The sequence below is a fragment of the Peromyscus eremicus genome, chromosome 13 (genome assembly GCF_949786415.1).
Source record: "Peromyscus eremicus chromosome 13, PerEre_H2_v1, whole genome shotgun sequence".
In the NCBI taxonomy this organism is placed as follows: Eukaryota; Metazoa; Chordata; class Mammalia; order Rodentia; family Cricetidae; genus Peromyscus; species Peromyscus eremicus.
The window spans coordinates 43,998,335-44,024,077 of record NC_081429.1 but is presented as its reverse complement, the minus strand read 5'-3'; the positions used below and the strand labels follow the sequence as shown (position 1 = coordinate 44,024,077).

At 38.8% G+C, this 25,743-nt stretch overlaps 1 protein-coding gene across 2 annotated transcripts in view; it reads left to right on the top strand.

The window, feature by feature from the left end:
• The window catches only part of Cps1 (carbamoyl-phosphate synthase 1), a 187,014-nt gene that overhangs the window by 85,905 nt on the left and 75,366 nt on the right, over positions 1-25,743 (top strand). For both annotated transcript variants that reach the window (XM_059278327.1, XM_059278328.1), the window contains 12 exons: positions 1,428-1,537; positions 5,679-5,823; positions 6,743-6,832; positions 8,793-8,849; positions 12,560-12,652; positions 15,849-15,938; positions 18,918-19,046; positions 19,607-19,713; positions 20,536-20,674; positions 21,673-21,750; positions 23,486-23,584; positions 25,187-25,282. In XM_059278327.1, the coding sequence (XP_059134310.1) occupies positions 1,428-1,537; positions 5,679-5,823; positions 6,743-6,832; positions 8,793-8,849; positions 12,560-12,652; positions 15,849-15,938; positions 18,918-19,046; positions 19,607-19,713; positions 20,536-20,674; positions 21,673-21,750; positions 23,486-23,584; positions 25,187-25,282 (1,233 nt within the window). The remainder of the gene's footprint in view (positions 1-1,427; positions 1,538-5,678; positions 5,824-6,742; positions 6,833-8,792; positions 8,850-12,559; positions 12,653-15,848; positions 15,939-18,917; positions 19,047-19,606; positions 19,714-20,535; positions 20,675-21,672; positions 21,751-23,485; positions 23,585-25,186; positions 25,283-25,743) is intronic.

Sequence of the window (25,743 nt, the reverse complement as noted above, 5' to 3'; positions counted from 1 at the left end):
GTGTGTGTGAGAGAGAGAGAGAGAGAGAGAGAGAGAGAGAGAGAGAGAGAGAGAGACAGAGAGAGAGAGAGAGAGAGAGTTGGGGGGAGAGAGACAGAGACAGAGAGAGAGACAGAGAGAGACAGAGAGAGGACAGCAAGATATGGAGGGATTAGACATTATGACTTCAGCCCTAAACTGGAAAAGGGACAGAAAGTAGAGAATTGGTGGATTTCTCCCTCCAGTGACCTCACTTAACCTCACAGAAACGATAGCCTTTCTTCACCAAGTTCAGTGCCTCATGTATAATTGTATCTATAATTTCTCTGACATAATTACTTCGGGCAAATTTCAGATACATTACTTTCTGACTTAATGTCTCAGTATGCATCTATTAAAAGATACAGAACCTTAAAAACATAACCCTAATACTATCATTAATCCTAACAGAGATTCTATCTAATGTAATCAAGTACCAATTTGTCCTTCTGATTTCCTCAGTTGCTATGGAGTTTTTTATGACACGTATTACAGTGGGTTACAGTATCTCCTAGAGCTGTGGTTTAACACATTTTTTCCTCTTCCCTGCCCTGTAAAGAAATTGAGTTTTAAATTGTTTTAACAACAGGATTATAGTATTTATGAGGAGTGGGTGATGTTTGCTTGCTTCTTAGATAAGTTTCTCTAATTGTGCCTTCTTTTAGCCAAGAATTTTATAGAAGCTAGTTCAAAGATTAAGACAGCAAAGTAATTGAATTCAGGATGCCCATAGCCAAAAGCAAGAACCAGACATGGATATAATTAACTCTAATAAAAGGCAAAATACAATATGCTTTTAGAGTGTTCCACAGTGCTTGCTGTTGTATCAGTATTAAAAGAATGATACAGCTCTAGCTTCTCCACGACCATAACACAGTGTGGAGAGGGCAGCCCTGGGGACAACTCCATCCAACACCAGAACTCTGCAGAGCATAAGTTAATAGGTAATCTCGAGGATTCCTTCTAGCTCTAAACCTCTGAGTGAACACGAGCTGTATGGTGTAATTCATGAGGCCTTTGTAAGCTCACGGACTTCCCTTGAAGGTATACTTGAGCAAAGCTAGGGACTATTAAGGAGAAAAAGTCACCAACGGTAGCATTTCAGCTAACTTGAAGTATTTCTGGCTTGTCAACAACTCTACAAGTAGACTTAGAACAGGCAATGCATCAACATGCTTCAGTTCCTCTTCCAAGCAAAACAAAACCAAATACCCACCAGGCACAAAAGCCATCTATTTTGAAGAAAAGTTGCAGGTGATACAGAACAACTCAGTGCCTGGGTAGGACAGTCTCAGTAAATCTGCTGTGCATTTGTTTATGCCTGGATACTTGATCTTCAGAATTTTTTTTTCTCTGTGTGTCTGGTGTTTTGTATTTTACTCCTGAGATTCATGCAACTGTTTCTTTAGGCACAGACAGCACACATTGTCCTGGAAGATGGAACTAAGATGAAAGGTTACTCCTTTGGCCATCCATCCTCAGTTGCTGGTGAAGTGGTTTTTAATACTGGCTTAGGAGGGTAAGTATGCTTCTGTCTGAATGCTTTATTTTTCCTCTATGTAGAAGAATACCTGAGTGATGCAACTCATGGTAACAGGTGGAAATCACCACATCATTGGATTATATATCGTAGTTACGTGGGGCTTTGTGTATGGCCTACTGTAGCTAGCCTGGAAGACAGGTATTGACACATACTTGCTGTTACTGCAAAAGAAATAGAACATGGAAGAAATAGAACATGGAAGCTTCAGTGGCCACTTAAACAAAACAGAAGAAAACTAATCTTAGCATGTTGTGAATACATCAGTTAAGGGAGACTACCAAATGGGGAGGTATTGATCCGATGCCGGTGAAACTTGAAGTATGGAAAAGACAAAGCATCACAATACAGGGCCATTATCTCAGTGAAGTAAAGCCCTAATTCTGCACATTTAATAAGAAACACTTGAGTATTTTGTGTAATTTTGCCTTTGGATAAAAAAGATGAATTAATAAGATAAACTAAGACAGGCAAGGAGCGACAAGGCACATACATCTAATGTTCCTGTAAAGACATTTCTTTTTATTATTTAACTGTGTGTGTGTGTGTGTGTGTGTGTGTGTGTGTGTGTGTAAAGGTGCCCACGGTAGCCAAAGAATGTATCTCTCTGGAGTTGGAGCTGCAGGCAGTTTTGAGTCACTTAACATAGGTTCTGGGAACTGAACTTGGATTTTCCCCGAGAGCAGTAAGTGCTCCTAACCCCCGAGCCATCTCTCCAGCCTTCCACCTAGGGTTTTTAATAGTTATTCATTTTGATCCAATTTGGTATTTAAGATTTACTAGCGAATGGGTGACAATGAGAAGGAGAATTGTTATATAATTCATGTGGTTGATCTTACCTAGACAACAAACGTTTGTTCTGCTGGGGACCAGGAGGCTGGATTTCTGGTCTCAGGATGCAATAGCTGAGAATGGGATATTGAAACCTTCCTTAATCTTTTGGAGTTTCAGTTTTCCTGTTTAAAAAGTAAGGGGGCTAGATTACACAATAATTGGCCTCTGGGGACTTAAACCACATCTATCTCAGGGAAAATACGACTTGATTATTTTGAAAGGTTTCCTTTAGAGAGTCAGTCAGCTCACCTTCTGTGAGCGATTTTGATGAACACTTTGGGGACATTCCCATTAGCCTTGTAAGGAGGAAGGAGCATTGGGTTAGCTGATCCTGACTGTATTGATAGATCAAGCCTGTCATTATGTTATTAATGTGCAGCTTCTCTAAATCCTCACCTCCACGTGTAAAATGAAGACTATTAGGTGGTTTTTAAATCAGCCCCGGTGGTGAGAACATTAAATTACAGCGTATAAAACCTGTTTGCAAAGTTTTGCTTCGCCAGGCAATTATTTAAGCTTTTCGACAACACTAATTACTAGCTGTGTTAATATACCTGCCAACAAACAACTGTTTAATATAGATCAGAATGATGGAGGGCACTAGAGTTTTCTTCTTGGTGATAGATTACGGGTAATAAATCTTGTCACATCACAAAAGTCAAACAGGACCTGATGGATTAATTTGCTTCCAACACTGTAGCTCTCTAGCACATGCTACATTTATGAACTCACTGGAGAGTACCATAAGCCTGTGTTTAAGGGAAAGGCCAAGTCCCTTAAAGAAAGAGAGAAGCCAAAGAAGATAGTTAATTCAATGCCTTTCTTGGTGTAGGAAAGACACCCATGTATTGGGTTAGTCCACAGACCTTATGTTTTATTGAAATATGTAGATTTCATTCATTGTCTGGCTCACTCAGTAACATGATTATAATTAAGTGTTTTTTTTCGTCTTCAAGAAATACATTTATATTGTGTAGAAGCCTCGCTTAAAAAAAATTATCAGTGGCTGACAGGTGAGAGGCATCTGAGAAATAAGCTGATGGAAGCTTGAGTACTTGCATTTCCCTGGGGAACTGGAAGACAAAGTGTTCTGTTGACAAAGTTTGTTCTGGGAGGACTTAGTTCGGATGGAGTTGAGGAATTTATGTTGACTGCTATCTGAGCCGTATTGGATTGGCTTCAAGGCTGTCGATTCCGTCCTGCTCAGCACCTAAATTCACACTTTCAGTAGTAATCCACAAGAAAGATTTGGTTTAACTCTGTCTGCAGGAAGACAGAATGTAAGAGGGCAGGAGAAGAAATCAGCTATACTGTCTTCAAGTGCATGGAAAAAGTGTTGCGAATGCCTAGTATTTATTGGAAAATATCCCCCTCTCCACATATTTTAAACACACACACACACACACACACACACACACACACACACACACACACTCACATCTCCAACTTTAAAATTCTGCATTCCTTCCAAATTCCATTTTCAGTACTGTAAAATAGTTATTTAGAATCTTATTTTTTAAGCCAGTTATGTTGCAGCTAAGGGATATTTTTCCAAGTTCATAATAGCTATCAAATTTGTAAGCTTCATACTAATACTAAATGATCTTAAAATCAATATTCTTGAGTTATTCTTTCATGTGCATTAACTTCTTTGTTTAATTCTTTACAGAATTCTAATATGTATATGCACTCATGTGGCTATTTGTAACATGAGTTGCTAAATGGTCTTATTAATAAAAAACCCAGAGCCAGATATTGGGGTGAAAGCTGAGAGATTAGAGGAATAGAACAAGCCACAGCCAACCTCACCTTACCAACTGCTCAGCCTCTAGAGCCACTTCCTGTATACCCACTCCTGTATACCTTTCTGTGCCATGCCATCTTACTTCCTCTCTCTGCCCAGCTATATCACTTCCCCTTTCTGCCCAGCTCTATCACTTCCTGTCTGTCTGTACAGACCTCCAGACCTCTATGGCTAACTAGTACTGGGATTAAAAGCATGTGCCACCACGTCTGGCTCTGTTCTCAGTGTGGCCTTAAACTCACAGAGATCCAGATGAATCTCTGCCTCCCAAATGCTAGGATTAAAGGCGTGTGCTACCACTGCTTGACCTCTATGTTTAATATAGTGGCTGTTTTTTTTCCTCTGATTCTAGGCAAGCTTTATTTGTTAGAACACAAATAAAATATCACCAAAGCTATTACTATCACAATGGGCTATTCTTCAGTATCTTAATGTATATTGAAAAATCTTCTTTAGCTTTTTGATGGTTAATATGTTTGTGAAACTTTCAGTCTTTGACAGTAAGTATCACTTTTTTTCTCAATGTCTAGTAGGATATGGAAGCCTTTAAAAATATCTGCAAATGTTAAATTGGCAACAATGTATAGAAAAATTAAAATATTGGCCAGGCAGTGGTGGCATACACTTTTAATCCCAGCACTTGGGAGGCAGAGGCAGGCAGATCTCAGTGAGTTCAAGGACAGCCTGGTCTACAAATGAATTCCAGGACTATGGAGGCCCACAAAGGTTTCCTACTGAGTTCTGAGCTTGCTTTATCCAGCAAAGCTGCATTAGAGGATTGCTTGACCATGTGCATGGTAATCAGGTGATTGGAAGCGTCTGCACTTGGCTGTGCTGGGGGGGCAGGTCTTTTGCTCCACTCCTGGGCATTCCTATAGAAAGTCCTTTAGAAGGGACAGAGAGGGCTGGTGGATAAGGGTCCAGGCTCCCCTGAGCTATCCTATGTTTCTATCTGTTTCTTTCTCCTCTATCCTTCTGTCTAAATCTCTTACCCCTCTCTCCTCAAGGGTACCCTGTGGTAAAATGTGGGAGCCAGTCTCCCAGCTGGGCACCCACACAGGACTGGCACCCATACAGGACAGCCAGGGCTGCTACACAGAGAAACCCTGTCAAAAACATCACCACCACCACCACCAAAACAAAACAAAATAAAACAAAAACCCCCAAAAAACCAAAAAAAAAAAACCACCCAAATTTAAAACATTATTAGAGAAATTCAACAAATTTTAAATGAAAGAATAAAAACATGAAAATTGTCTTTGCATCAGAGTCAGCTTTTCTGTTCATATTAGTTATATCATGGATAAAATTTGGTACTCTCGGGAAATTTCTTTAGAATTGCTGAAGCCTAGAGACAGATTATAGGCGCTTTACCTCGTAGTCTTTTCATTCAATGGTTCAGTGACTCAGGACATGTACATACATAGTAGTTTTGCACTTACATGCGTGTTTTTCTGATAACACTCTGCTGTGTCTACCCAGGTATCCGGAAGCACTTACTGATCCTGCCTACAAGGGGCAGATCCTCACCATGGCCAACCCGATTATTGGGAATGGAGGTGCCCCGGATACCACCGCACGAGATGAATTGGGACTTAACAAATACATGGAGTCTGATGGAATCAAGGTAGCACCCACGATGACATGTTAAGAGTCTCTGTTGGAAAATGTACAATTGATTGATTTCTAGGGATCTAAGAAAGGCAAAGCTTTTCTCACAAAACTATGTATTAGACCCACATTTTCAACCTTATTCCTAAGTGCATGGGGATAATCTTCAGCTTGACAAGTTAAAGTTTTATTCATTTATTTGTTAACTATTTATTAGGGTAGTTTGGATTTTAATGCCTTGGAGGAAACTTATTTTAATACGTAAAATGTTGTTACATGTCTAAATAATGAGACAATGAATGATGAAGAATCATCTTTTGAGATAAGTTTGATAATCAACTGTGTATTATTTATTGCCTTTTAATTTAAGTATTAATGAAAGGTAATTTATATGATGATTAGAAAATTAGCATATTCAGATTCCCTAGTCAAGGATATTTGGGTATCATTTTAGACAATGGGGTATATAAACAGTTTAAAATTTATATTCCTATTTCACTTCCTTTCCACTGTTCTGTTTTGGAGTGACTTGGGTCTCACATTTCTCACAATTTCTTCACTCTTTTTTGCATGTATATTAAGAAGGTTATTTTATCTATTATATACATTAAATAATTAATTGCAAACTATATTATTGATAAACTAAATAGTTGAAAAGCACAGTGTGTCTGGAAGAGACAGTCCCTTCATTTGGGGATCTGCCTAAAAGGTAAATCCGCTGTCCCAAAGGACCGTTAAGGAAACAATGATATACTTAAATAAAAGTGTTGACTGCCATTTCTTATCTTCTTTCTTATATCACGTCTTCAAAATTTTAAAACTCTTATCAATGGCTAAAAATACATTTAAAAAAATGCAAACTTAACCTTCCAATTGAGTCACAGGAAGTATATGTTTGGGAAAACCCCCTTTAAAGCATCTGTCTGTCTTCCCAGGTGGCAGGTCTGCTGGTGCTGAATTACAGTAATGACTATAACCACTGGCTGGCTACCAAGAGTCTGGGGCAATGGCTGCAGGAGGAGAAGGTGAGGAGTGAGATAGGTTGCCTTTCTAGCATGACTGGTTGTTACTGGGTCTATGGGAAACTGGGGAGGTCTTTAGATATTTTAAACTCAGAGGATGAGGACACTTGTGCAGCTCTGGATATCACTACTGTAGACAGGGTTTTTTTTTTAACAACAACAACAACAACAACAACAACAACAACAACAACAACAGCAACGACAACAACAACAGCAGCAGCAGCAGCAGCAGCAGCAGCAGCAGCAGCAGCAGCAACAACAACAACAACCACAAACCTGTATACTACGCAATCTTTCCAGAACCCAGTCTCTGAATACATAGAACTACATATTTTCAGTTTATCCACTAGGTGGCGCCCACACATGAGTGGTAGTGTTTCTCATTCAGGAAACGCAACAGGGAACATCTTAGAAATTCTTTTGAGCAGTATTAGTCATCCCCACCATTTCATCTACAGTTTAGTTCCCTGGTCTGGGTTTTAGCACAAAGTCTACTATGAGCTGTATGTGTAGGGTATAGAATCATTCGATCCAGTATTTTTGCCATCTTTAATTCTTAAATTCTAATAAATAGATTCTCATTAAGTCTTTTGGGCTTTAAACATTATGATAAATTAAGTGAATATAATTTCACTTAAAGTAATATGGAAAAAAGGTTAAACCTTGCAATCGTTCCATAGTTTAAATGTTAATACTTCATCAGAGAATTCACCCCGATTGTTTGGAATTCTTAGTCTTAACAGACCAGCTACATTTCGTTTCTTCTTCACTGTTACTGCAGCTGGCTTTGTTCAAGAGCTGCTAATCTTGTACTTGGTAGACTACTATGCCCAGAAAATTCTGCTCCTCCAATGAGTATCCACCTATTGGGAATCAACATTACCCCTTTGTGACAAAATAAAAATCCAAAACAAAAATCTTGGTAATGGATTCCGAGGTCTCAGTTCCTAAAAATTAAGAGGCAAGAAGGCAATCTGCTGTGTCCTGGGTCACCACTGGTTTATTCTCAGCCATTAAATCTTTATTTATCTTTATTTGGAAGATATCTAGTTTCTGTAATGGTTAACACTCAATCTCCTTCTCTGTGTCCCTCTGTCTATCTGTCTCCCTGTCTTTCTGTCTGTCTCTTTGTCTCCTTTTTTCCCACCTCTCTTCTTTTTTATTCTCCTCCTCTGTTCCCTAGTCTCCATTTCTCTCTCCCTTTCTCTGTCTCTCCTTCACACATACATGCACATGTACTCTTTGTGTTATCTAGCATGTCTGATTTCCTTTATGTTAGAATTAATAATTTTAGTTTCAGCCTTTTTAGAGTGTGCTTTCAATATATGAAGACCATGTCTATCATTATCCAACCTAGTTTGAAAAAAGAAAAGAAAACCAAAGGGTGTATTGCCACATTGATGAACAGGATGGACAAATATTAGGAAAACATGACTGTACAACACAAGCCTTAAGAAAAAATGTGTTGAGTATCTACTGTGTGCCAGGAATATTTGGGTCAAAACATATTCATATATTATTTCTTATAAAAGTTAACTGATTTGGCCTTTTAAAATATAGATTTTTTAAAAAAATATATGTTGTACCTAAAATACAAAATTATACACATATTTCAAACAATATATATGCACACACATATCTCATTATTTCAAAATGAGTATTTGTAAGGAATGTGACCTATTTAATATCTGGGGTTAAGCAGCAAAGCTGTTGCAAGGCATTGATGTGCACAAGTTCTTGTTTTTTATTCTGAGGACAGTCTTGGGCAGTAGGAGTTTGGGTTTCAAGTAGAGCAGCAATTTCCCTGGAACTGACAGCACTGTCACCCTGGGTCAGGGAAAGGAAGGACTGGGGGAATTATTTACTGCTCAAGAAGATAGATGAGGCTAAGTGTACAACCCGAAAACAATATGCTGGCTCTAATCTCTCTCCTTTCACTGCCACTGTGATTTTTTTCTTACAGGTTCCTGCAATTTATGGAGTGGATACAAGAATGCTGACTAAAATAATTCGGGATAAGGTACGATCATCATCTTTAGCTGAATCTCTGTCGCTTCTCATCCCCCCCCCCCCAAAAAAAAAAGGACTCACTAATACGCGAAGGAGAAAACCTGGCCAGCTCTGTCTGCTCAGTTCTATGTTTCTTTCCTTTACTCTTCGGTGTGGTCTCCAGGACTGAATATTTGACTGCCATGTTTGCGGTTGGGTGGACCTGGGATCAACTTCCCTGGCAGGAATTTATTGAGTGTCTACTATGTGTTGAATATGACAACGGGGCAAGACATTACAATTCTGCTCCCAAGACAGGCTCTAGTGGAACGAACAGAGACAGTGTCTAGAGTGTGTAACAATTTGACCTAAACAGAATCCTCCATGCCGAAGAGTGCAAATCAGAAACTAAGTTGGTGCTATTGTTTGCTCAGGTCTCCAAGAAGGGTTATTTGTGAAATTAGTGACTTTTATATCATGAGTGTGGGTTACCTCAGTTAGAGAGTTCTTCCTAAGACAGGATTAATAACCAGAGAGACTCAAGGCAAGGTTTCCTTTGCTGTCCTGTCTGAAGGCTACAAAATCTGACCCCCACACCATTTGAGAATATCATCACCAATTGCTTCCTTCTTCTCGCAACTGTTTCTTTGCTATGTGCATCTTCCTAACCCAGATCAGAAATAAACATTCCCTCACCAGGGCTCACCACATTCCCCAAAGGCATCTGAGTTTTCTCACCAAATGTTAACACATTAAAAAGGAAACAGTACGATTTGGTAGTACACACCGACACAGGTCCTTCCAGAAAATCAGTTGTGGATTCCTTGTTAGATTATAGTCAGTCTTTTGCATCTGTAAGTTTTGCACGAACTAGTAAAAAGCGCTTTTAAAATTTCTTATAAACATTTTATCAGTTTGCCTAAAAATACAGTGTAAGGGCTCTTCACATAATACTTGCATTTTATTAACTACTATAAGTGACCTACAGTAGTTTAATATGATTTAAAGTCACAGATACATGTAGGTCCAATGACAATGCTATTTTATACGATGGATCTGAGCACTGAAGATTTTAGTATTCAAGGAGGTTCCTAGAACCAGTACCCCAAGGATATCAAAGGCAAGTGTATTGACACAGGCTGTCTGTAAACAGAAAGGAGGAATGGTATTGAATGTGAGAGCATGGCAGCACCTGTGACCTGAAGGATGGCGGTGAGAGTTCATGTAGCCACCCTACTCTGCTTCTCATTATTCCTTCAATGATTTTCCTAGGAAGAGACTTCAGTGAGGTTATGTATTCCAAGTGGATTCTTGTGTTTTCTTTGCTTAACAGTGTGTGGGAGTTGTAAACAATGATGTAGCGTCTAGGACCAGAAGGAATTCAGAATGCAATTCAGGCTGCAGAATTGGCAGGCTGGATAGAATATAGCCAGGAAGGCTGGATTGAATACAGCCCGGTCTCATGACTTGTGAGAACTCTTTCTAAGACCACCCTGTGTCTTCTGTGTCGTGTACTGGGCTCAGATGAGCTCTATTTTTATAGTAGGGACTTTGAATTTTAAAATCTGGCTGAATAACATAGAGCACGTGTGGGAGTCTGCCAGAGTCCAGATCTAACCTGCCCCCACCTTTTGAAGGGTTTTTGGGTAGAGGAGAGAGGAATGAGGAAATATTAGGTAGAAAGATAGAAAGAAATGATACGAAAGGCAGAGATATATGATAGATTCGGGAGGGCCCGAGGTCAATACCCAGTCACCCAGAGGTTTATTCAAAAGGCTTTTTATAATATGCCGAGGGGAGAGGCAAAAGACCTCCCCTTTGCAAGATCAAAGCACACCATACAGCCAAGTGTAGACCCTTCCAAACAGTGGTAAACATGCTCGTGGCCAAATCCTATTATGTAGCCCTGCTGGGTAAAGTAAGCCCAGATTCTCTGACCTTGAGTAAGGTCTCACTGGGAAGCCTCTGTGGGCCACCACAGGCACATAGCAGCATTACCTATTATATCTGCTTATGACTGATACTCGCTTATACTAAAAACACATATTATAGCTTTTACTTTGTCACTCATTGTTTGAAAATTCAGATTGAATTTCACACAGCATCAGGAGAAAAACAAGTTTCAGAATTTGGGATGCATAAATATAGTAATGTGTAACTTGGATTTAAAAAGTAGGTAAAAATCACCATGTACTTCAGTGTGAAAGCAAAATGGGGTTTCGGTTAATTTTCTGAGGCTTTGATTCAGCACTGTAGTTGGTTGTTTTATTACTCGTTACTCTTTGTTTTTTTCTCCTTCTATTTAGTCTCTTTGCCTGCCAACCCTGCCTTTCCTGTCTCTGCCCAGCTACCAGCTGTTCAGCTCCTTATTAGACCATCAGGTGTTTTAGACAGGCACAGTGACACAGCTTCACAGAGTTAAACAAATACAATATAAAAAATGCAACACATCTTCGCATCATTAAACAAATATTCCACAGCATCAACAAATGTAACACATCTTAAAATAATATGGTACAACACAGCACCTCGGTTTTAACAATAACACTAATATCCATGATGCTTCCATGGTATGCTGGAATTATGTATTCACATAATGACTCCCAAAAAAATCAGCTTAAAAGGGAAATAAGCCTTTCATTTCCTTGAATGCAATACTATTGCAGGGGAAATCCTGATAAGTAGATATTGCATGGCATTTTCTAGATACTTCAAAGCAGACTTCCTGACAAACAAATCTCACTGTGCAGCTGATAAAAAAAAAGACAACATTGCCATGTCCAATCTTGCAAGGGTGATTGGGAAAAGTTTGCAGAGAGTTAAACACTCCTTAAAGCTCAGGCAGTTTGGAACACTTGCATATTGAAATGTCTAACATAGTGAAATACTTTTATTGTGACTTCTAGAAATTTCTGACATATAAAATTTAATTTTTCTCATTTTGAAGCTCAAATTTGTTATCAAGTTATATAATAGGTTCTTTTATGTTTTGGTAGTTTTAGATTTCATATTTTCTTTCCAACAGATTGTTTTGTCTACTCCTGTGTAATAGTTTTAGGCCCAATGAACTAAGGTCTCTGGGTCTCTGATGAATCTATGCTACTTTGGAACTTGTTGACCTGAATTCTGATGCCATTTAACATTACTCACAAAAGACAATGGCCTTAGCTCTAAAATAACTCCTCGTAGGATTGGGAAGATAGTTCACTTGACAAAATGCTTTCCTTGAATCTTTGAGGAACTGAGTTTGAGTCCCACCCATGTAAAAAATTTTGTACGTGGTGATGCATGAGGCAGATCCCTATGGCTAAACCATCAGCTAGCCTAGTCTAGCCAGCCAGCTCCAGGCCCATGAAAGACCTGATTCCAAGGTAGACAGCACCTGAGGAGTCACACCTGAGGTTGACACGTAGTCTCCATTTACACATCCATGCGAGCACTTGAACACACATGGACCTGTTCATCCTCCTCTACTCACATGAAAAAAAAAAAAAGAAAGACTAATTATACTTCCTTGAGCATTTCCTGAAATGCAGCCGCCAACTCCTTTCATTTGCATTTGAGAAAATGAAGAACCTGATGATGGTTATAAGTTGTTATAAAGATGTCTAAATGACAAGACAGCTGTACATAGTCTCCGTAGGTTTATCTCTTCAACATAACATTGTATATATATTTTTAACTCAATAGCGTCCCAGGCTTTACTTCAATAGGGTCCCACTGTATGTTTTAATTCAATAGGGTACCATGCTTGGGAAGATCGAATTTGATGGTCAGTCTGTGGATTTTGTGGATCCCAATAAGCAGAATTTGATTGCGGAGGTTTCAACCAAGGTGAGAAATTTTTCTTCTTACTTTATAGTTTTGTTTTATTCACTTTAATCTTTATCTTTACAGAGTTCATCTTCCATAAGGTAAAGGGGGAAAGTAGTCCCACAGCAGTTAATACATATGCTATCAAATCTTTGCTTATAAAGTCAGTAGCCCTTTCTTACAGACATCCTTGGCCATCTCATGCCACCATTTAGAGGCTTTTCCCTATAATTTTAGCTCCCCTCTTGTCTTTTACTTTTTCCTTAGTTTAAGGCTTTGATCACATCAAATAAAAAAAGCATAAAACTGTTAAAAATAGACATAACACTGAGCAGGAGTCAGAGCTAAAAACCTCTAAAGGGAAATGAGAGAACATTTTACCAATTAAACAAAATAATAGCCAGGCATGGTGGCACACTCCAAAGTGAAGAACACTGAGCTTTTGTTTATAAGAAGGCAGAGAATTTTAGAGCCATGCCTCTTGGTCTCGATTTAATGTCTTTTAATGAAGGTGTGAATGAATCTTGTGTGCTACTCTATCTGACCTCGCAGTCTATAGGAGTCTGGTAGGAGAAGCAAACAAGTCAGCTGGCATGTACAGAAGCCTGTGATAAAGGCTGTCCTTGCAATGCTCACAGGCCACAGCAAGACCATTCATAGTTCAGCACCTAAATGAGACAGGTGTATCTTAGAAGGTTCGGTGGAGGTGGTAAGATTGACAGCAGCCACAAAGAGCCAGCCATTATAGATAGATAAACAGAAATTGAGCTGTTTCAGGCAGAGAGAATGACATGTGTTGAAAGGCAGAGACTTGTGGCAGCTAGGCATGTTTGATGAGCTATACATATTTGATATGTGAAAATAAAGGATTCAATATGTGGCTAATATGTGTGGCCAGTGATGAATGGATGCCTACTAGATCTAGAAGGTTTCGGTATCGATGTATTGTTGACTGAAGAGTAGTACTGGGAACTATGGGAAATTGATTCAGCATCTTTTTGGGAGCAACGTGTAGGTGGATAAAATGTCAGGTAACTTGAAAATAAAATCATGGCATTTTTCCCCAAACATCAGGAACACTGGCTTAGAGAAATTCACCTTAAAAAAATTCTGTGGTCAACTGAAAACACTGTATGATAGATTCATTTTCAGAACATTTAGGTGTCTGTGATGTTTTGTATAGCTTCTGACATTTGATATGGAAGGAATTTACAATTGGCCCTCTATATCTGCAGGCTCCATGTCTGAGTATCTAACCAAATATGAGTCAAAAGTACTGAAAAATTGTTATTTTTGTGCACTTCTTTTTCCTCTTACCATTTCTCTAACAATGTAGTGCAGTGCAATGATTATTTACATGAAATTTACCTTTTATTGGTTACTGTAAGTCAAAGATCAGTTAAAGTGTGCAAGTTCTATGAAAATATCACATGGTTTTAGAAAAGAGGTTTCAGAGTCTGTGGGTTTTAGTCCTCAGGGTGTCTGATACAATTTCCAGTGAGGATGGCTAGATGTGTAAAATGGGCTTAGGCAGAGAACAGTAGAAATGAGCATATTTACCTCTCTCTCTCTCTCTCTCTCTCTCTCTCTCTCTCTCCCCATCCATCCATCTATCTATCTATCTATCTATCTATCTATCTATCTATCTATCTATCTATCTATCTATCATCTATGATCATCATCTATAATCTCTTCTAAAATTAATTCTTTTTATTTTTGTTATTATTATTGTTATTGGTGTGTGTGTGTGTGTGTGTGTATACAACTTTGTAGAATTAAGTTTGTTTTCTCCTTCCACTTTATGTGGGGGTCCAAATATTGAACTCAGGTCTTAAGGGTTTTACAGCAAGTGCCTTATTTACCAAGTCATCTCACTAGATCTGTATTTTTATCCATATTAAATAAAGGGAAAATCATAGTGACAACAGCTGGTTCTGTTAATGCCTTTGCATTTGAATAATGTCATGACAGCTGTGATAAAATGTCTGTTTGGATTAGAAAATTACATAAATTTTGTGAGTTTTGTTTGATTATATGTCTTGGAAATGTTGACCATTTAATTCATTGTTATCTTATTACAATTTGATATAGCTACAACTAGCTAGTAATATTATTTTACACTATGGCAGGAGCCCAAGGTTAAGAATGTATTAGTACTTTTACAAATTACCTGATGAGAGACTTTACTTGTGTCATTAATGATGAGTTCAGCCATAATTCCCTAGATTCAGTGTTTTCTCCCCAGAATAGCCACAGAAGGAGAAAGTAAATGGTCAACGTCCTTTTTTTTATATCGTTTCCTCAAGCACACTTTAAGAATTACAAATGTATGCTATATATAGGCTTTGTGGAGAGTAGACATTTCAGTGAAAGCAAATGTTCTTTCAAATATTCAGGTTGCATCATTCATCTATTACCTTTGACAAGCCATGGAGCCATTCTAAATTCAGAGCCTTCCGGCTCACTCTTGAAGCCAGGACCTGTGTGTGGCCACCAGATGCTCTAGGCTTCTTGCTTCCTCTTTTGTTCTTTTTTTGCTTTTATGACTGGAGTACTGCTTCTTGGGCAAATGCCTGTGAAAATCGATCTGCCTCCAAGCAGTACTTAAGATGTAGATAATGATTATGGTATGCTCTGGGATCTTTCTTATGAAGTCTACCATAAAAATGCAAATGACTACCTGGTAATCTAAAGGGACCAGGTGCTCTGTACTAGCTGAGGAATTCTTATGACTCTCATATTGATTTTACCCATTCAGCCTCTCTCCATAAGCCCAATACACAGTGACTTAGTGGTATCTGATCTGATCTGCACTGCAATTTGACGATCAAGTGGCATTTAAGGCATGATGTATCCATTATCTCGTCTGCGTCCTGCTGAATCAGGCTATAATATTTGAGACTTTTATTGCTAATGAGGCAAAACATGGCGACGACGGTTAACTATGGAAGCAGCCAACTTCTTAAAGATCTTTCTTATCACTGTAATGAATAGTTTATACAACACCAAAGTACTTTTTTTTCTCATAAAAAAGAGACAGTCTGTGGTTTTTGTTGTACTTTTCTTACAAATTGATTTTTAACTGCCAGTCACTCCCTAGTAGTTAGCAATCAATCTGTTACCCATCTAAGTACAAAACACCCTCAGTGAATTTACGGTCTGGATCTGGTGCTTATGCTGGGAATCTTGCCTCAATGGCTGCTCTTTTAAATGGCAGGATGTCAAGGTATTTGGCAAAGGAAACCCCACGAAAGTGGTAGCTGTGGACTGCGGCATAAAAAACAATGTCATCCGCCTGCTGGTTAAGGTAAGTGATTCACCCCTTCTAGAAGCCGAGGTTTGTAGTGCTAATGTATTGTTTGTACCCTTTATTTAAGAGAAGGCTTGCTTCAGAATGTCAGGAATCCCCTTTTTTCTTGCTGCCTTTGATCCACAAAACGACACATATATCCCCGTTCAAATTAAGGGTACAGACAACCAGGTCTTTAAAAAAAAATCCCCAAGAACCAAAACCCATGGAAAAAATGACTTTTCTTACCATTTGTTTCTTATTATTTTAACTTACTCATTTTATCCTTTTAGTTAGCAAATGAAGAAACAGGTTTTCTTGGTACATGCTTAGTTTGGGCTGCCCCCTCCTCCTGATTCCCTCCTCACTTGTTCCCTTACAACGCTAGTGTGCTTTTAATTTTGTGGTATGCTGTAGTTCTTTCTATATTCTGCTCTTTAAACCCCCTTTTTCCTCCTCATTGGTCTCTTTCTAGTTTTCTGACCTCTACCCACACTCATTCCAATACAAAAGTGCGCGCACACACACACACACACACACACACACACACACACACACACACGAGGCATTAAGATCCACACATGAGAGAAAGCACATGCTATTCTTCTGAGCCTTGGTTACTTCACTTAAAGCATACTGACTTTCCTTATCAGTTATTCTGAGACAGTCCACATTCACTTTGAGATTTGGAAATGGAAGAAAGCCAGGGTTGGTCTGACAGTGCTTTTGTTGGACTACGTTTATTATGCACCATATGTTTGCAAGGATTATGTCCTGAAATTGTAAGACTTCCATAGAGCATTATGTAAACTCTTAGAAAATCAATTAAGCTTGAATCTTAAAATCCTTGAGGACAATTTAACCATAATATACCAGTATTTTATTAAGTATTATTTTGGTAGAGTTTTTTCTTATAACCCTTCCACCTTCAATTTCTCTCTGTCTCTCTGTCTCTATCTGTCTGTCTGTCTCTTTTACGCACACACATATTCATCCCACACCTCTACAAATATATATGCATATACTTGCACATACTTGCATAACATCAAATTAGTATGGATACAGGGGAATTCTTCAACTCATCATCATTTTCTCATTTTTAGAAACTATCAGCAATATTGAAATATGATTTCAAATTATCGGTTTTTATTAGCAAAACTCTCCATGAAACTTTTGGTAGTAGATACACGAAGGATCTTTTCATATTCTACTCCTATTTTTGCCATTTTGATTCACATTGCCCATTTTCAGCTGCAAGAATAATAGATCTTTTTGTCTAAAGGACTTCACTAGTTAGGTAGAGCCTGTTTGTCACCAGGAATTACGTAGAACTTTCCCTAGAACTCTGCACAACCATTGACCACAGAGTCAGTGTGAAGTTCCTCTGCTTCAACTTCAGGCCTAGGTCATGTCTAGGTACTCAATGCCGGCTCCAGGTTCCCCATTTCTCTTTGTCTGTGATCTTTCCTTTTTAAGTACGATTTTGCTCTTGGAAAGTTCTATCCATTTATACAATGTGTGCTGATTGGATTCACCCTCTGCTGCCTCCTTTTCAACTGCCTCTTGTTTCCCCATCTCCATTCTGCTTCATGTCCTCTTTTCATTTGATTATGTTTTTGTTGTCAATAACTCCTTCAGTCCAGTCAGTACTGATTATGCCCACATGAGTGTCTTTCTGTTCTCTGGGGTCTGTCTACCTGTGACTGGACCAAAGGAGAGGGATTCTTCCTCCCTCAATAGCTGCCCATTCAACTGCCCATAGCTCCTTTGATGGAGGTGGGTCCTCAGGGGCCCTCCGTCATCCATACTGGAATTTTGAAATTCCTGGAATTAGCTGGATCTTCTGCTGGTGTTATGTAGGTTATCACAGCTACTGTGAGTTGGTGCATGCAACAGCTATGCCAAGTCGAGAAGTCAGTATTTCACAACTCTCCTGCCATCCATTGTTGCTTACAGTCTTGCCTGTCCCTCTTCCACAAATGTTAGAGGGAGGTTAGCATACATGACCCTCCTAGAGCTGAACACTGAGTATTATTTATGCATGGCATTTTGAAGAGTGCTGAGTCTCTGCACTACCCACTACCCACTACTGAAAGAAGCTTCTCTGACCAGAGTTTCAGAGCAGCACAGATCTAGGGGATAAACATACATGTTTGAAATTATGATTATTCAGCAAAAGCAACAATAAATTACTCCCTAGGGCCTATGATCCTCAAGTCCTGAGATTTTGACCAGGTTTATACCAGTCACAAAAATCCCTCCTGTAGAACAGGCCTCATCTCCAATCAGAATGCAGTTGGTGAGCTCCATAATCTTAATGCCACTATTTCAATAGTGGCTACATCTTGCTAGCCAGTCAACATTGTAGCATGCAAAGTCCAGCAGTGCTAGGTAATGCCACTGAGGACTTTGTTCTCCAGCAGCTTGCCTGGCAACTGTTGGCACTCCATAAACTAGCCAGAAGGACAGTTCTCCTTTTCAAGGCCCCCACTTCTCTTGCTCCCTGTTTACTTTTATGAAAAATCACTTTGATCCCCTCAGCCCCCACTCAGAATATAAATAGATTAGAAAATTCTAGGAAAGAAAGTTAAAATTTGTCAGACAGAAACAGGAAAAAATGCAAAGGTGAGAAAAAGTGGTCACACCTGTGCTGAGGCGGGGTTCGTTTGCTGTTCTGTGCAGCAGCTACCGAGGCAATACAAACCTTCCTGTCCTATTCTGGGGAGCTTAGGCCCTGAAGCCACTCTTGTACAAGGGAGTGCGCCTCTTGCTTTTTCATAAATAACAGTTCAATGCTTCCTATCGACCATTTGGTACCCCTATGTCATATAAATCACAATGAGCTACCCAAATGACGTTTTATTCAGTGTTATTTGATTGCACACTCTTTTTTAAAATTTCTTTTAGGGGCTAGTTCTTCAAAAGAAGACTGAGCAAAATCATACGTGAGCAAAGCAAGCAAGCATTCAGTTCATCCTTCTTGTATTTCTTTTCCAGCGAGGAGCTGAGGTGCATTTGGTTCCTTGGAATCATGATTTCACCCAGATGGAGTATGATGGACTTCTGATCGCTGGGGGACCTGGGAACCCAGCCCTTGCACAACCACTAATTCAGAATGTGAAGAAGGTGCTGTGAACCTGGGGGTTGAGTGTTAACTGCCTGGGAGGTGAAGGGCATCTGTTCTATAACTCAAAGAGGTTGTGTTTTATTTATTCATGTATTTTTAGAACTTATGTTAGGACTTGGGAGGCAGTTTTAGCATAAGTATTTTAGAGAGAAGCCAGTGAGGACTTTTAGAAGTGTTGCTTTGCTCTGGAACAGAGGAACCTTGACATGGCTTCCCTTACTAAAAGTGGCTGGATGGAGTCCAGTCTTCACCTATAACATCCATCATAATTGAAAAATGACAACCCAGCCTCTTTACCTCAATGCAGAACCCATAAGACCTTCAAGTTTTTAAAACGTTAAGTTATATTTCGTTTAATCTGAATGGCAAGGATGTCGTAATGAATTCTGATGCTACAGATCCATCAATTGTGCCCCTCTTTATACTCTAACTGACAAGTCTTTTCTTAGTTCCTTCACATTGCTAATGAGGGATGGGGGGATGCTTTGGTTTTTGTTCTTTCAGAGACAGTGTTTTTCATTATCTGTCTTACTTGTTTGATGATTTTTCCCTGATACAGATTTTGGAGAGTGACCGCAAAGAGCCCTTGTTCGGAATCAGTACAGGAAACATCATAACAGGATTGGCTGCTGGTGCCAAGTCCTACAAGATGTCCATGGCGAACAGGTAAGGCAATTATGAGAGTGTTTGCAGTCAGACTACTTCTGAAATACCACCGGTAACCAAACACAAAAGGCTTAGAGAATTTACATACCGTTTCTGCAGAGTAAACGGCAGCCCTCCTATGACATAGTTCACAGTTGTCTGACCACCTGATACCCCTTTTATTACATTTTTTCAGAGGCAGCCTTCTCTAACGATAACTTTGCCATAGTTTAAGGCTATTTTCCTTCTCTTGGCATGAATTGAAGTTATAATGCTCAATCAGATGGTATTCCACAGGAAACTGCTCTGATTTCAAGCTTCATTTCATAACACTGATAGCATCACTGTAAAGAGCTAGAATGACTTAAGATCGGAGGACACATCAGAGCCTCAGTTTCACTTCTTTGCCCCCAACATCGCTGATTTACTCAATGCCAGGTGCCCTCCCTCCCTCTATCCAAGGAGCAACTCAGAATGATTCTGGTCCAGAGCCGTCTATTTGTTAACTCTGAGAGTTCTCCTCTGGTTTTAAAATTACTGTAGCTCCTTGAAAATAAGTTGCTTATTTGTGTTTCTGTTAAGCCAGTATGCAATTGTTTTTGTTATGAGTGCCTTTCTAAAACTGATTATAGAAGTTTAATAGACCTGCTACTTAAGACTCAACAAAGCTTCCTGAGTTGATTTTTTTTTGAAGCTGAAATTATTGGGATTAACAATCTGTGACTCTTTTCACAAAGCGATTTTCACTAAAGCAGTTGAAAGGTCTAAATTTGACTTTATGAGTAACATTTACATTCTCTTCACTTTTCCTTTTCTCTCTTCTTGCTCTCCATCTCTCCTCAGAGGACAGAATCAACCTGTTTTGAATGTCACAAACAGACAGGCTTTCATTACTGCACAGAATCATGGCTATGCTCTGGACAACACCCTCCCTGCTGGCTGGAAGCCACTGTTTGTGAATGTCAATGATCAAACAAACGAGGTAAGCGCACTCAACAAAGCTGTTCAGTTGGTAGTGAGAAATTAAGGGCTTTCCACAGTCTGTTATGTATACTCTTTCCCATGTTTATGGTGTGTGTGTGTGTGTGTGTGTGTGTGTGTGTGTGTGTGTGTGTGTGTGTTGCATGCAACTGTGCAGGTGTGTGCACATGGGGATCCTGGAGCAGGACACTCTGCATCTTCTTGTATTGTTGTTCACATCATTATCTTATGACAGGACCACTCATTAACCTGGACCATTTTGGCTTGGCTGGCTGGCCAGTAAGTTCTCAGGAACCATCTAACTCCACCCCTTAATGCTGAGGTTATAAGCACATGCATTGACAGGCCCAGCTTCTTACATGGGTGATAGGCATTCAAATTCAGGTCCCTCTTGCTTGTAGACTAAGTGTTTTAATCCATGGGATGATCGCCCCAGCCAGGCTGTCATTTCAAAAAAGTAATTGCTCTCTCACTTTCTTATTCATTGACTTGTTAGGACCTAGCACTTCTGCCCTCCTTCAGAATGCACCTTGTACATTCATCACCATTAGGGGTCAGTTGATACACATCCGTTTGCGCCCAACCCTTGGTGTGTCCTGGAGTCTCATTCAGCACTGGAGTGGCCTTTAAGACCTTAGGGGAAGTCATTTAAGAGTTGGACATGAGAATTTTATTTTATTTTGAAGAGTACCCAGAAGGGCCCCAAAGGTTCTGGGCCAAATCTGTTTGTTTTTATTATCTTATGGGACCTTCATCCAGCTTCCTCTTTGTTGGGCTGGTTTTTTTTTGTTTTTTTTTTTTTCTATTCTTACTTAAATAGTCCAGTGAATCCTTAATGTCTCCAATCATGTTACTTAATAGTACTGGGAATTTTCCAGAACTTTATTAAGCACTTAACTTGGTTTCCTATTTGAACTTTATTATCTACTGAATAATACATTGCCATACTTGACATTTGTTGTCAGAGAAGGAATTTCTCCCTGTTTCTTCTCCCTTTAGGGGATTATGCACGAGAGCAAACCCTTCTTCGCTGTGCAGTTCCATCCAGAGGTCAGCCCGGGGCCAACAGACACTGAGGTATGCCAGCCAGACGATGTCTGTTCTATACTTGAAAAAAAAAAGTCAGAGACGTTTGTGGGTGAACACTCAAGAAACCAAAATAATTGGTGCACAGTATTCTCAAGGAGTGTGTTTCGGTGTCAGGCATTTGGTATTAAATTCCCTCATGAAGATCATGAAGAAAATTTTAATCTTTTCTTAAATTTAAAGTGGGTAAACCCTTAAGAAACTCGAAGCAATGCTACGATGCTATTTTTACTTAGACGCATTATCATTCTAATATATTTAGTCCTGAAATTTACAATTGTTGTGCTATGCAAATGAATTCCCTCTTGCTCTTTCCGTCTCATAACTGAAATGAAATTTTAATCCCCCATCTGTGAGTTAAAAAAAATCCCTATGGCAACTGGTTGTGTAGCCACAGAAGGAAGATAAACAGCAACAGGGGCAAGAGAGGGGGCAGTGGGGGAGGGCAGAGGCAGCCTGCTTGGTCACGTGATTCATATGGTTTTTAAAGAAGGACCCAGAGGAATGCTTAGAGCAGTGTGTTTCTAACCTCGATATTTTCTTCTTCTTTTTTTAAATGTGAGCTCTTGGTTCAGTATTCAAGCACATCTTTCCAACCAAAGCTCACAGATAAGCCTGCATGTCTGGGGTGACCCCTCTCCTCCTGCACCCAGGAGCCTCCAGGGGCAGCGCTGTTCATGCCTGTTAGCAGACCCTCCCAGAAAAGGTGCCTGGGCAAAAGGAATAGGAGAACAAGAGTTTCTTTTAGAAATTCCTGCTCTTTCATCTGGGAGTGGTTTCTTAGATATGTGCATGGCAGTTTTTGTTTCACTCTTACTTGGAAGTATCAGTTCAGAATAGTCAAAACCAATATGGTTTTAATTACTCATGATGAACCTGAAAAAAAAAAAAAACAAAATAAACCAACCCACGAGTTACTGTCTTCATGTAATTCATGCTAAACATTTTCTTTTAATTTAAAATTTAACTGGTTAGACTATGCTAGCACTTCAGATTCAGAAAGATATGATTAGTATATATAAAATCAAAGTACTATGACTTACTGTTTTATTTTTCAGTCCTGCCAAATAATTGCAAAATGAGTACTTTTTTTTGACATTTGCCATTGTCTAGTGAAGCAAGAGAAGTAAGCTCACTGGTAAAGTTTAACAATAATCTTTAGGGGTCATTTTTTAGCACCAACAGAAATGAGAGAACACTGTTTCTGACTCTAAAGTGCGTGTGCAGTAGCTTTAAGTTTTGTTCAAGTAGAATTTAATTCATTTGAATGATATACAATGAAAGAATTAAAAACTTGATATTCTCAAAAGGCAGCATGGGACATGTTTATTGTCTACGGAAACTGTCTCACCTTATGAGGTGAACAGAGCCCAGAAGGCTCCCAAAGGTTACAGGCCAGACTTGTATTTTTTCTTTCTTTCATTTTTTTTAATTGTGTTATGGAACCATCATCCAGTTGACTCTTTTCTAGTCATCCCTGAAGTATTTATTTGGCTTAATTAGATATGAATAGACATTTTTAGTTATTGGACAAAACCCAAAACTCATACTGAAACCACTAACTGAAACCCTCGATATTCATGGAGGAAGTTACAGTAAAAACAAACAAACAAACAAACAACAAACAAACAAACAAATAGTTCTTTTTCTGAAGCTCCCACTCAATGTGTTCAGAGCCTTGTGAGTTTAGAAGTGTCTAACTAGTTGGTTCTATTCTTTTTTCTAGTACCTATTTGATTCCTTTTTCTCCTTGATAAAGAAGGGAAAAGGCACCACCATTACCTCAGTTCTGCCAAAGCCAGCGTTGGTTGCCTCTCGAGTTGAGGTCAGTAGATGTGGACTCTGTTTTGGTTTGTGTATCACCTATTTCCTCTAATATGTGATGACTTTTTAAAAAAGAAAATGATAAAAATTTCACGAATATCTATGAAAAATGAATGCCAAACATGATATGTTTTTATTATCCGCCCTTGGTAAGTCATTGGAGTTTGCATTAAAACATTTAAAATATTTGCATTAATTCCTTGAGAATTTAATAGTGTATTTTATTCATAATGACACACCTCCCCTAATTTCCTCCAGATCCACCCTCCTTCCCTACCCTCCCAGCTTTGTGTCCTCATTTGTTTTTTCTCTTAAACCCACCAAGAACAATTTGTGGTGCCCATATGTTCTTGGGTGTGAGGCCATCCTTTATAAAAGGATGGCCCCCTTAAAGTAAGTAGGCTTTCCTTCTCCTATTCCCAATAGCTCTTCTACTAAAGGTGGGACTCTGTGTCTACTTCCTCCTTCTATTCTGGAATTCTGTCTCTCCTGAGCTTGCACAGGTCTTGTGTATGCTGTTACCAAGACCATGAGTTCATGTGTGCAACTGCCTTAATGCGTCTATGAAATGGTGGTGACTGTAGTCACTCCCTCCCTCTGGCTTTTACTGTCTTTCTGTACCTCTTCCATAATGACCCATGAACCTTGGGAGGAATGTGTTATATAGATATCATTTAGGGCTGAGTACTCCCTGTCTCCCACTCTCTGCACAGAACCTCTGTCTAGACAAATCACAGGGCCTAGGGGAGAACCTACTATTATTATTCTGCTAAATGGATGTAGTATTGAACCCTTTTCCAATGACTTATTTTTATATCCATAGATTAGGGCACTTCTTAGCCCTAATCAGAGGAGCCTCTTTGCAACAGATGGTAATTAACACCCAGAGATGCTCACACCTGGTCAAGTTGCAGAGAATAAGAAAATTTTGTTTAAAATACTGTCTTATAAAATTTCCTTCTACTAGACTACTTAATAAAAAATAATGTTACCTTTGATTTATAATTTGGTATTTTTCCATTACCCATCCCGAACCATAGTCTTTTGTAATCCTGAGATATACTTTAGATTACTGAATCACTGCAGTTGATAGAATTCATTTTTTAACAATTAGATGAATCATCATTCAGTATAGTAAACAAAATTTTATTATTTACCTCTAAAGGCAAGTGAGTAAAGATTAATGTGTATAAGATCCAAGTCATTTATATATTTAAATTTTTATGTTGATATGATAAAGCTTCTCTCTATTTCTTTTTAATTATATAGATGTTAGAAGAATGCATTTGTTTTTTCAAAAAATGTGCAGAGATTTATGGAAATATGTTTACATCCAAATATTTTCTATAGAGAAAATGCATTTGGTATTTGCATATTCTTAAGTCAAATATCAGCTTCTTTCTTTCTTTTTTTTTGCCTAAATGAAAAAAAAATGCTCATGAACTTTGGAAAGGGCATTGAATCTAGATATGTTTCAGTTGTTAATCTTTTTTCTTTGAGATAGGTGTATAAACTCACACAACAGAGCTTGACTATTCTCTTGCAAATGCCTTATGTTCATCACTTAGAAATGATAGTAATGTCCCTTTCTTATTGTTTATAGGTTTCCAAAGTCCTCATCCTAGGATCCGGAGGTCTGTCCATTGGTCAGGCAGGTGAATTTGATTACTCGGGATCTCAAGCTGTAAAAGCCATGAAGGTGAGAGAGCATGAGCTTTCCCAGGATTAATATACCCTCCTTAATGAGTCTAATTAGTATTTTGTAATTTATGATGCTTCCTTTAAAGTCACTATAATTATTTTCCTTAGCTATTATTAGAACTCTGGAGTAAAAGTTTGGTCAAAACCAAAAATTTTAAATGTTTCAAATGTGCACATTAGCCAAGTGAAACATTGGGAATTATTTATGTTATTGTCTTTTCACACTGAAAACATAAATTTATTTTCCGTTTCTACAGGGAGTTGCAATGTATACTTGTGTTTGATGTGAAGGAGGGGGTTTGGGCTTTAGGCTACTTCACATCCTGTGTTAGATGCTTCAAGCATCTTTGTAGTGGAAGTGGAATGTCCTAGCTGAGTGAGCAAGGGTAACAATACATTTGTTCAAGTATAAGACATTAGTGCCAGTCACTCAGGAATCCTATCCCTTTATTGCTGACT